This window comes from Enhydra lutris, unplaced genomic scaffold (genome assembly GCF_002288905.1).
Source record: "Enhydra lutris kenyoni isolate GAN:26980312 unplaced genomic scaffold, ASM228890v2 scaffoldscaffold25, whole genome shotgun sequence".
Taxonomy (NCBI): Eukaryota; Metazoa; Chordata; class Mammalia; order Carnivora; family Mustelidae; genus Enhydra; species Enhydra lutris.
In genome coordinates, this window is record NW_019154109.1 from 4584783 (window position 1) to 4597190 (window position 12408).

At 54.6% G+C, this 12408-nt stretch overlaps 1 protein-coding gene across 1 annotated transcript in view; it reads right to left on the reverse strand.

The window, feature by feature from the left end:
- The window catches only part of LOC111150995 (calcium voltage-gated channel subunit alpha1 S), a 66769-nt gene that overhangs the window by 25182 nt on the left and 29179 nt on the right, over positions 1 to 12408 (reverse strand). The window contains exons 11-20 of the mRNA XM_022508677.1: positions 10411 to 10636; positions 9446 to 9653; positions 8325 to 8445; positions 7348 to 7462; positions 6219 to 6312; positions 5495 to 5564; positions 3103 to 3235; positions 2334 to 2463; positions 1838 to 1897; positions 123 to 229 (exon numbers count right to left, since the gene is read on the reverse strand). Of these exons, the coding sequence (XP_022364385.1) occupies positions 123 to 229; positions 1838 to 1897; positions 2334 to 2463; positions 3103 to 3235; positions 5495 to 5564; positions 6219 to 6312; positions 7348 to 7462; positions 8325 to 8445; positions 9446 to 9653; positions 10411 to 10636 (1264 nt within the window). The remainder of the gene's footprint in view (positions 1 to 122; positions 230 to 1837; positions 1898 to 2333; positions 2464 to 3102; positions 3236 to 5494; positions 5565 to 6218; positions 6313 to 7347; positions 7463 to 8324; positions 8446 to 9445; positions 9654 to 10410; positions 10637 to 12408) is intronic.

The following is a 12408-nucleotide window of genomic DNA, read 5'->3' on the forward strand; positions in this document are numbered from 1 at the left end:
TGGACCCTGATCCACGGCCCCAAGAATCCCTCCCCTTGCAGCTTGGTGTCTACCAACACACAGTGGGTGGGGCTCCACTCTGAGGAGGGGACCACGTGGGGGTCACCCCTGTCATTGCTCACTCAAGTCCCATGGAGATGAGGGACACGGCCACCACCAGCAGGTCCAGGATGTTGAAGTAGTTGCGGCAGAAGGAGCCCTTGTGTAGGAAGGCACCGTAGGTCGTCATCTGGGGGGAGAGGCAGCACCCTGGGTGGGGGCGGGGCTTGGGAACACACCTGTCCCCACGAAGTAGGGCTTTTCTAGGCAATTTGCCTCAGTCTGCTCACAAGGCACTCGCTGAGGCAGAGAGCTGCCAGAGGCTCTATCCTTCACTCTGCGCCTTGCTGCGTCCTCAGTGCTGTTTCTCCCATCCTCTGTTCCCGGTTCTGGAAACAGGACTTCTCACAGGCAGCTATGCCACACTTTGCTCTCTGAGTTCATCTCTGCTCACATGCCATAGGGCGCCCCCATCTCCTTTCCCCTGAGGCCACAGACTGGGGAAGCCCCGGCCCTCCTCTCCCTGACAAAATATGAGGAAACTCATCTTCCTCCTCCCGGAGGTCTTCTTCAGAAGTCGGCTCTGCCCTGAGGATTGCTGAGTCAGGCTGAACAGCCCGCGGAGGACGGGAAGACCTTCACCAGGCCCCTGACCCTTCCCCTCCCTGTTGCCCCACCTTCTTGCTGGTCTCTCAGCTTCTTTCCTGTGCTCTGTGATAATCTCCGAGGCCCTTTGCACAAACACCCTTGAAGTCTGATGGGCCTGAAGCCTTTCCTGGCATTGACAGTGATTTCGTCTCAACTCGCCTTCCTGGCTTCTGAAGCCAGGCCTCCTTTTGGTCTGTGCTATGTCCCAGCCCAAAGGGACCACTTCCTCCCCTCTGAGCACATCCCAAACACCTTCTCACAATGCATGCGCTGTTGTTTTGTCCTCCTGGACTGGCCCTGCTATCTCTCCCTAACGAAGTCCTGTCCAACCTCAAGGGTTAACTCTAAGCCACCACCTCCAGGAAGCCCTCTGGGATGTCAGGGAGGCCACCATTCCCCTGCTCAACTCCTTTAGTAGTCAAGGGCCCTGATATAAGGAATTGTTCTGAATTCTTATTGCAACCTGCTCTGGGCTATTCCTCCTGCAAAGCTCCCCTCTCCCCTCCTTATTCATGAAAGTGAAGGCTGGGGCTGCTGGGTCTCAGTTATAGACGGGCCCTCCCTCTGCCTCTCAGACGCTCCACAGGGATGGTGATGGTGTGAAATCCGTGGGTCGGCCTGAGAAGGGGAGAGCAGTGATGTGCTATGGGTAGGAGGGGGAGGGCCACGATAGGGCAGAGCTGCCAGAAATCCATCCAGGGCAGAGGTCACTTCTCTGAGGACCTCCGGAGAGAGGTCTTTCAGTCACGTGTCACGAAGGTCTAGGAACAAATCATAGCTCCCTGGGTCTATTCTTAGGCTAACTGCGCCTTCCTTCTGCAGGAAAAACGCCCGAGGCTCCAGAGAGAAGGGTTGCGCTCACTGAGAGGTGCAGAGACACACAGCCTGTGGGTTGGTTGTACTTCACGTCCCCACCTGGCCACCTGCTCACCTGTTTGCCCCAGCTTATGAGCAGCAACCCCATCTGCTCTCCTAGATCTGGTGAGTCCTTCCCTGATGTTCTCTGCTCTCCTCTTGCTTTTCCCGCATCCCTGCAACCCAGCCTCTGAGTGGGTGCACCATGTGAGTTGGAGCCACATCAGGTCTGATGTCCTGGCCTGCAGACATCGCTCTGTAGACAGACCCAGGCTCTCCTACAGCCTTCACTCACCTTGAGGACAATCTCCACAGTGAAGACAGAGGTGAATGCAATGTCAAAATACCCAAGGATCTGGTGACAGAGCAGAGGAGACAGAAGTCAGTGAAAGGGAGGGCTGAACAATGATATCATTATTATCTTCAATGCCGTCACCACCATCATCACCACCACCATCATCATCATCACAATCACCCCATCATCATCATCACAATCACCACCATCACCACCACCACCATCACCACTACCACCACGACTACCACCATTGCCACCATCCCCATCATCATTAAAACTAGGCACCAAGAGCCTGTCTGTGCTATGTGCTGTGGCAACACTGTTCCGAAGGAGTGGCTCGGGCATCTTGGTCCTCCAGGGACTTGAACTTTAAGAGACTCTGATGCCTGAAGCTGCATAGAGCATACCGAGCTCTGAGCAGCAGTGAGGTGTGCAGGTGGCTGAAGCCGGGTGGCGAGGGGTGCTGAACTGGCAGAAAGCGGGGATCCGCCATCACCTGATTCCTCACAGACTCGGCCCGGATGGGGTCCTCGGCGGCCAGGGCGGCACTGCTGAGCAGGATGAAGAGCAGGATGAAGTTGGTGAACCAGGTGGCATTGACAATGCGGTGACACAGGACACGGATCCTGTGGGGGAACAGTGAGGGGACCAGGAGAACTGTGAGCCCTTGGGCACTCAGGCCTCTCCAGCCTCTGTAGGGCAGAGAGACCCTGGAGCCTGCACCTGAAAGGCCCTCTGGCTGGACATGCCAGGGCTGGTCCACCCCACCCCTCCTGCTGTTTCTGCGGCCTCAGTCCCCTCCCCCAGCCAAATCCCTGCCCCCACCCACCCCAGCACTCCCCCGCCACCCTGTGGTTTCCAGCCAAGCGAACAGGGCAGGCTGATCCCCATCCCGGAAGCAGACAGATGAAACTCCGTGAAGACTATAGTCTGTGCATATGTTAAAGGTTTAGGACTGTGAAGCCAGTAAGAACTACAGCTTCACCTGGTTCTCATCCCCCGTCCTGTCTAAAATCGCCCTCAAAAAGGAAGCAAAATATACAAACCCTCTTAGCTCTAAGTAACCGCTAAGGTTTCGAGCACTCCTTCTCCCAGAGATACTAGCGTTTTAAGCAGGGCACAAGATCTGAAGATAAGGACGTCAGTTTCTCACAGTGTCATGGTAGGCCCATAGAATCAGGAGAAGGGGGTCCTTTTAGAGCAGAAACCAGCCCCTTCTGAGAGCCCCAACAAGCACCCTGCACAGCAGCCGAGGGGCCACCCACTTGTTGGTGGGGCTGAAGATGAAGAAGGAGCTGGCTTCTGGAATGGGCACCGCCTTCTCTTTCAGCTGCAGCTCAGCCAGGGGGCGTGGTCGGGGGCTCACGGGGATCTCAGGCTCATCTTCTTCATCATCACCTGTGCGGAGGGGAGAGAGAGAAGTTGGAGGCATCTTTACAGACTTTCCTGCTCCCCAGGTTCTGTGCTCTGAATGCAACCACGAACCCCCAACCCACAAACAAGTGAGGGTGGGAGCAGGCCAGTGCAGGCCACAAGGGTGTCAGCAGAGTCCAGCCCAGGCATCTCCCTTTCCCCTTGGGGAATAGGTCAGGGAAAACTGTCGGTCCCAGAACCCTCCAGAAGTGGGGCCAGGAGCAAAGTCGAGGAGCCTTGCTGTTTCATCTTCTGTCTCAGGGCTGGACTCACACCATCTCAAATGCTCACAGTTGGGAAGTAGAGGGGGGACCGTGCTCTGGAGGAGACGTGAGTTGTGGTCCAGGCTCTGCCCCTAACTTGCTGTGCTGACTAGGCAAGACCCTGTCCTTCTTGGGTTTCAGCTTCCCAATTTGTGAAATTGATTAGGGGCAGGAGGCTTATTGAAATAGACTCTGAGTTCCTCTCCTGGGCTAGGATTCTAAAAATAATCATTTCAGAGAGGAACTGCCAGCATGGAAAAAAAAAAAAAATCAATATCCTTGAATTTCAGCCAGTCGCCAGTACTGAGGCGGATCCTGGGGTGGGAGGGGTAGAGGAAGAAGAGACGGACCCTCTAGGTTTATTGGCTAAGTCTCACGGCCTCACGAGACAGCACACTCCCTGAGCTCCTCAGCTGGGGTGAGCGGGGAGGCGAGGATCCAGTGATCAGACTGGAGGGCGCTGTCAAAGTCGGGGTGCCCCTCACTGTCCAGGTCTTGCCCAGTCTCCTATTGACCTCACCCCATAGCCACCTCACCGCTACTCCTCCTGGCCCTTTGGGGAAGCCCAGAAAGAGCCACTATATTCTGCTCCCTCCACTCGATTCTGCTCTCCGCACCGGCTCTCAGCGTCACCCCCCTTTCTCCTGCCTCACAACGAGCGTCCTAATGTGACACTGCCCATCTTGCCCTGGCTGCCAAGGACCCCAAAACACATCTTATGCTTAATGGAAGAAACTGTTAATTCTTAAAGTTAGCATATCTGCTTTCTTTTTTCCCTGTTTGTGCCCATTTTGTTCATTTCATTGTATGTCTCTTTTGTCCTAAGCCTAAGGCATTTCAAATTGTCTTTTGGAAAGAAGCAGGATAAACATATTCAACCTCCTTAGTAAGAACTCCCTTCCAACCGCCCACCTCACAACCCCTCAACCCTCTACCCTCCCCACTTCTTTCCAACACTTACCCTTTCCTTAACCTCCCATTTCCTGGGTCAGCCCCCTTCCCCGGCATACCAGCCACGCTCATTGCTAGGTCATGGTCGTTAGATAAAACAGCTTGGGATGCATTACTTTAAAACCCAAATATTCATTACTGGCAAACGTTTAAAGAAATATTATTAGTCCTGTCTCTATCAGCTCTGTGCTCCCCACACATCACTAGGCAAAATCGTTTCATGTGTTCATTCAATCTATTTGTTGAGGGCCTACGCTGTGCCATTTGGGGCGCAGAAAGTCCCCCTGGAACTTGAGTCGCTGAGGTAGACAGATGCTAATCTGCGGATCCCACAAAGAGCCATGACGTTGCACCAGTGACCCCGTGCTCCCAGGACCCGTGAGGGAGCTAATAGGGAACCTCAGAGCTCTGGGGCTCCAGCCTCTTCCAGGTAGCTTGTTCACAGGAACCCAGCCTGGCCCCGCTCTTGCCAAGGTGTTCTCTCCTTGGCACAGATGAATGGCTCTCTGTGGGAGCCACTGGTGATTTGCATTTGCGAGACGTTTATGGTTTCTCTGTGGCTATGTATCACCCTCCTGCCCGCCCTACCCTTGTCTCTTTCATTTCGATTTTTCCCACAGTGCAAGTCAAGGTTCTATTTATTCCTGTTTCAGTCCAGCCCCCAGACCTGATGGACACTGAGGGGTGAGCAACCTGTCTGTCTCCTACACCACACAGACAGACGTCTGTGGTCTGCTCCACGTGGCCAGAATGGAAAACGTGAAAACGGAGTCCTCAGCACTGAAGTACATAACGGGCACTCAGTAAATACTAGCTAAATTAAATGAAAACAGAATGTGTGGTTTTTTCTATTGTGTGTATTGTAGGGAGAGGCAGGCTTGTGGTGGCTCATATGCGGAACTAGGTCAGAAGGGATGTCTCTGTGGCGTGATCCCCTCGTGGAAGGATCCAGGTAGGGGACGTGCAAGAGATTGTCCCTGGGGAGAAATCAACTCCCTAGCATACACCCTAACAGTCCCAAGACCCTCACCTGGGAAGTCAGCCGAAGGGTAAGGATCCTTTACTTCATTGACGTTAGATTCAAACTCATCGATTTTCAGCTGTAGGAATACGATGAAGATGATGAATACAAAAGCTGCAGTTTCTACTTACCGAGCACTTACGGGAGGGGTAGGGTAGGCCTTAGCTCAATCCTCCCTCCAGCCTGGGGGTAGGTAATCGTAGGATCATTCTTTTTTTTACAAACGAGAAGCCAGGCCCAGAAAAGTCAGATGAGTTGCCAAGACCTCAGCCTGTCTGAGCCTGTACAAGGCAACCCCGGCTTAGTTGTCTGGGGCCCAACTCCCGAACCCTTTGACCTCCGCTTCCTCAGCTTCCAGAAGGGTTGAGCAGGGCCAGGCTGGACCAAGCAGGAAGTGGGGGGGGAACCAGTCTGGGCCTCTCAATGGGACGGGGGTGTCAAATGGGGCGGGAGACACCTGACTGTGGTAGGAAGCTGGGACTCTGAGGAAGTCTGGTTCCCAGACTGGGGTGTCTGTGCCTCTCAGTACAATGGATTCCTTGTGGGAGTGTAGCCATCGACTTTCTCCCCAGGAGAGTGGAGACAGATGCCCTCACCTGGCTGATAACCAGGCAGATAGCCCCTCTCCACCTCCCTACCCACCCCCAGCACCCTAAGTCATGGGGGTGACCCAGAGGACTTGCAGAGTTCCTCCCCATCCTGCCTCTGAAAACACCCCATGTGATATGCTCACCTTGGCGGTGGTAGGGATGCCCTCGCCCTTGGGTTTCTGTTCCAGCTTCTTGGCCATCACTGACTTCTCCTCCTCCGACTTGTCTGGGAGACCCCTGAGTTAAAAAACCAAGGAAGCCCACGGTAGAAGCCTGACTAGACAGTTCTCAGGGATCTGCTTAGTCTGATGGCATCCTCAGAGGGATCTCACACCAAGGGCTCAGGGAGCTCTGTGGACGATGGAACAGTGCAGGCTGCCAAGAGGGAAGGGCTATAGGCCTGAGTCTCTGACAAGAAGGCATGATGCCCACCTTGGGCCCGTGGCTAAACATGGCTCACTGGTCAACCACACTCAGTGTTCATTGACAGGTAGATGGGTGGAAAGGGGTTTTGCACCTGGTTCATCAAGAATTCACAGTGTGGGAGCATGGTTTGGTCCAAGATGGGACTCAACTCTTTGGAAGTATCTGGATTTCATTGCTGGTCTTTCTGTCTTTCTCTTCCCATCCTGCCTCCCAGGGATGGGCATACCATTCCTGCAGACACGGGCATCGAAGGAAGCAGGACTTTGTCTAGAACCACTCAGTGTGGTTCTCCAGCCAGCAGCATCGGCGCCCCCTGGGGGCTTGTTAGACCTGCCGACCATCAACCCCAGCCCAGACTTTCTGAATCAGAACCAGTATTTTAACAAGATCCCCAGGTGACTCATTTGCAGTGACTCGTTTCCAGTTAGACTGGCAGGCCAGTCCTGCTTCTACTCCTAGAGGAGGGTCTCAGGCTATGGAGAGTTACATGCCAAACTCACTGACGGAGAGAACAGTACAGCCCCGAGAAACCAACCACCACTAGGACGTGTGCACGGCTCAGCAGAGGGAAAGGACTCCTTTCAAGAAGGCAAGTTCCCAGAACTCCCCACCAGGATTCCCTGGTGGGATCCTGCTTGGCTCTGCTGTCCCATTTCCTGGGGCCACCTCCATTTCTGCGCCCAGGGACAGCTCAGAGGACGTCAGCCATCCCTAAACGTGTGGGTGCACAAGTCTGCCCATTGGGACGGGGGTCACCGTGGCACAGCCCTTGCTCATCGGGCTCCAGTGCGGGGAGGCCACTGCCAAGCATGCCAGGCCCCTCCCTGCTGGAGAGGCAGCACTCACTTGGACATCTTTCTGCGCTTTCTCTCCTCAGCCTTGGCCTTCTGGGCAGAAGTCAGGCTCTCGGCCTCAGCCAGGTTGTCCACAGCGATGGCCAGGAAGACATTGAGCAGGATATCTGAGGTCATCCTGCTAAGGAGTCTTGGGTTGTGGATGAAAAGGAAGACTCTGGGGTCAGAGTCCCACCCTGTCCAGTGGTTGGCAGGGCTTAACCCCACTGCCTTGGTGGGCTTGTCAGAGGGCCTCTTGCCAGAGTTACCACACGGGATGGCATGGGCCCGAGGACACGGACGAGCATCCACAGGGCAGCCTGGCTGCATGGGGGTACCCATGATGGGCTTTGAGTGCCCCCCCATTTCCCATCCACGACTGATCCCAGCTTCCACACGGGGCTGAGTGGGGAGCCTGTGAGGCACTGTCTGAGAGAGTCATGCTTGGCACCCATGAGCTCCAGGAACACTGGCTCCCTCCCTCCCCAGCCCCCAACTCATAATACCTACCAAATGCCGTGTACAGACCTCAGAACCCCCCGGGCCTGCTGGCTCTCTCTGCCCCAACCACCCCACCCTTCCATTTGCTTGTCTCATTCTCCACCTCCTCTTCCCTCATTCCTCCCTGCCTACCTCCCAAACCTTCGGACCAGGCTGCCTACCAACCTCATGGCCCTACAGCCAAACCTTGTCCTTCCTCCTGCCTGCTCCAGACTCACCAGCCTCTCTAGGAAGAAATCTGCCCACCCGTAACCAGTCACCTCTGTGATTCTTGAACATTCCTGGGGGGAGGGGGGAATTCTCCTACAGCTCTCCCTGCAATTGCTATTCGCCATGTCCTAGCCCACCCACCCTGCCCCATGAGTCTGGGGGCTCCCCTCCAGCCAGAGGGCCTGTTGCTTGGCATGTGCGTGCCCAGGACCCCCGTTTTCAGGGCCTCGCCCGCCCCCTCCCATAGCTCTTTTCTGTGCCCTGCCCCCAAGGGGATACAATTGCCACAGACGAAAAGGATGATGAAATAAACACACACGAGCACCCCGGGGTAGGACGGTCCGCCGTAGGCCATGATCCCATTGTACATCATGGAGTTCCAGTCTTCACCGGTCAGGACCTAGGGGGAGAGGGAGCACAGTGAGGGGAGGGGGTCGCAGTGGGTCTCCAGAGTCCTCTTTCGGGACTGCGTGGTCCCAAAGGCCCCTAGACCTATCCTCTCTTCATCCACGACCAGGATGAAAGGCCCCTGCTCCCCTCCTGGAACCTCTTCCATGGTCAGAAATCCTACTGTTGCCTCTCCAGAGCCAAGGGGTCTGACTGTGGGGTCACCACCTCCCTGTGCTCCGTTCCTAATGCCTAGGTTTAACCGTATGGCCCCCACCCAGGCCTCCTGGCATCCCAGCCTCCAGAGATAGAGTGAAATGTCAGGTGCCTCGTCACATGTGATGCCCGACCAGCCACAGGGTGAATGGAAGAGAGGGTAGAGTCATCTGGAAGACCCGCCAATGGCCACACACGGCCCTTCTCACGGGTACGGACTGAGGTTCCCCGGTGAGTGCCGGCCCCGCACAGAGGAGCGTTTCTCGGCTCTACACTGAGGAAGCTCCTCCGGGAGGCCCACGGCTCTGAAGGCCTCAGGTACATCCCAGCCACGCTCCTCTGGGCGGCTTCTCGCGAACATGAACGGAGCCATATCTTTGCGGTGAGAAATGGTTGGCATTTCTCTGGGGCTTTTTCAGTCTTGTTGGGGGAGAGCTCACTGGCTGACTCTGTGCTCAGAGATGGGAGTAGGGCACGGGAGAGAAAGTGGGCCCCTAGACTGCACTCAGTCAGTATCAGTGACCCTGCCATGGGCCAGCGCCCTGCTAGGTACCAGGGACAAAGACAAATAGGACAAACCGGGCAGAGCTCCCAGCCTCCGGAGGGTGCAGGAGACCAACAGCAGCTATTACAATGGAGAGGACACAGGGGAAGAGGAGGGCCTGCAGAGGGACCCCGAACTCATACCAGCAGATCTGAGAAGGCTTCCTGGAGGAGGTGATGCCCCCCCGCTCTTGGAGGACAAGTGGGATTCAGCACCTGCAGTGTTGAATCCTGGAATCCTGAATCTTGAATACCTGGAAGACGCTGATGAGGGCCTGCGGGAAGTTGTCAAAGTTGCTGCGCCGCACCTCTGTGTCCTCGAAGTCGTACCTTCCCCCGAAGAGCTGCATGCCCAGCAGCGCGAAGATGATGATGAAGAGGAAGAGCAGCAGCAGCAGCGAGGCGATGGAGCGGATGGAGTTGAGCAGGGATGCCACCAGGTTGCTCAGAGACGTCCAGTACCTGAGGGCAGAGGGTCGCAGGTGCAGAGGAGTCGCGCCCCCTCCCCACGCGCCCCTCCGCGGAGCCCCTGAGGTCTGGCCAGGCCAAGGCAAAGGCTCAGGCCTGAGGGGACGCAGAAGGAGAAGGGGCAGCCTCTGGGCCTCCGGGAGGCTCCGGGATGGAGGCTGGGCACCCACTCTTTCTGTCCATCCTAGCACTTCTCATGGTTTGTCGTTTCATGTTCCTTTGTGCGATTGCCGGCTAACTTCCGACCACCCCACCAGACTATGGACCCCAGGAGAGTAAGGACCACCTCTATCCCTTGCACCCCTGCACCCCCTGTGCCTAGTCCCCAGCTCAGGCGGCTGCTCAATAAACCCTGGGAAGCCGATGAGCCCGTCTCTGCTCCCTCCCTCTTTATTCTTTATTCTCCCTCCTCATTTCCATCCCCTTTCCCCACCTCTCCTTTCCTCTCATCTTCCTCCCCTTCCTCCTTCTCCCATACTCTTCTTGTCCTCTTTCCTCCCTCCACGCCACATGCTGCACCTCTGCCCAGTATCCCTGCCCAGATGGTAAGAGGTAAGAGGGAAAAAAAATTAAGGAAAGAAGTCAAAAGGGGAAAGTCATTTCTTTCAGGGAAAGAGGGACGTCCTGGGGAAGAGGCCACCCATGAACTTGCCCAGACCCCAGACCACGGGGACGGAGCCCCTGGCAGAGCAGACCAGGTACGCTGTGGGTGTGGGGCCGCTGGAGCCGTGCCCACCCTCCCGGCGCTCACTTGGTGATCTTGAAGATCCTGAGGAGGCGGATACAGCGCAGCACGGAGATGCCCAGGGGGCTCATGGCACCCGATTCCACCAGCAGGATCTCCAGTATGCCGCTGCACACCACGAAGCAGTCAAAGCGGTTGAAGATGGACATGAAGTACTGGCGCAGACCCAGCCCGTACATCTTCATCAGCATCTCGATGGTGAAGAGGGCCAGCAGCACTCGGTTGGCTACATCTGCGGGGTAGGGGTGGGGGGGCCAGCCTCAGCATTGCTCGCTCTCTCTCCCCCTGCCCTGTCTCCAGGCCACAACCTTGGCTGAGCCCTCCGCCCCAAACCCCCTTGCTGAGTTTCCAAAGCATCATCCCTTTTCCACTCTCAAAATCCATAAAATCTGGTGAATGTTTGCCCATTGAGGGAATGCTGATGTAAGTTTCTCAAATGCTAAGCCATACCATGTTTATCATGAGGGAGTTTCATTACTTTCAATTTGGCTTAAGTTAATTAAGCCCTGCCATAGTCTCATTACTGTACATGTCCTTCTCTCCTGTTGGAGGAGGGCGTCCTCCTCCTATCAAAGCCAACCTGTCCACCTGTTCTTTGCTCACCAGCACCCCCCCACCCCTCCCTCACGAAATCCACTGCCAATGATCACTTCTCTTTCCTATGTGTTTAACTTCTCCTTTCAACTGGATTCTCCCATCACCATTTTTAAATGCCGAAGTCTTTCCGATTGTCCCCGTAGCTCCTGTCCCAGCTCTCTCCTCCCTATCACGGCCAGACTTCCTAGAGAGCTATTGACTTGGATCCCTTCATTTCTTCCCACCCTACCCTGCTCCATTTGCTCTCTAAGTCATACCTAACTGGGTCTACCTGATCACTCCACCAACAGGCTCTCTCAAGGTCACCAATGACTTCCAAGGAGCACTTTAACCCTCATTTTTCCTGATCTCACAGAAGCCCTAGGCACTGTTGACCACTCTTGCTTTTTCAAATATTCTCTTTCCTTAGCTTCTGTAACCCTATATCCTTCTGGATTTCTTCTACTTCTCCTGCTTTTCCCAAGCTTCCTCTGCAGATGTAATTCTTTACCTAACCATTGGATGCTGGCCTTGAGCTATACATTTAGTATATATATCCTCTGATGATCTGGGATGTCTTCTAAGACTGTAGCTTCAGTGGCCATCCCTGCCAATGACTCCCAGATTTTAATTCTTCAACATAGACCTCTCCATTGAGTTCCAGACCTATTTTGCCATCTGCCTCCTTGACATTTCCATTGGGATATCTCAAAGGTACCTGAAACTCAACATGCCTAAGACTAAGTTGATGAGTAATGGAGTAGTACCCATCCTCCTCCACCTCCAAATATACTCAGCCATTGATTGCCTTCCCCATCTCAGTAAGTGGCACTACCATCCATTTATCTGCGGAGGCCAGGAACCTCAAGTCTCTGACTCCTTTGGGTGGGCGGTACTCAGACAATGCATTGGCAACGCTTGACACATTCAAAGAGCTCTCAAGAAGACTGGTGGCAAATTTCTCCCAACCTCCTTCGCATAGAAAAAGACAGTCTTCTTTTCTACTTATATTCCTTCTTTAATCTTTTTCATCATTTTAAACATAGTGTCTTTTGTGTTGTCCTACTACCTCAGGCTCCCAGGGTTGCTCCTTCCTGTTGGTTGGGCTTGATACTTCTTCCTCCAGCTGGCCCTCTTCCTTATCTGTTTTGCAATTGTTTTGTTGTAAGCTCTTCTTTGGGAAATGCTTTTTCCCTGCAGGAGTTCTGTATGCCTTAGTTTGAGAAGCATCCCTAAAGGATGGCGTATGTTTGCTTCTGCTGGGCACCACAGGGTTTTCCCTTGCCTCTGACTAGTTTTTTATGTTACTGTCTTAGCTTAGGATCCCTACACCATCTGGAACAGTACAAATTGGAGCCCATACATATAGGGCACAGATTGGATTTCAATTTTTTCACCTGAGACATTTTTCCTTATTCCCAGAGCCTC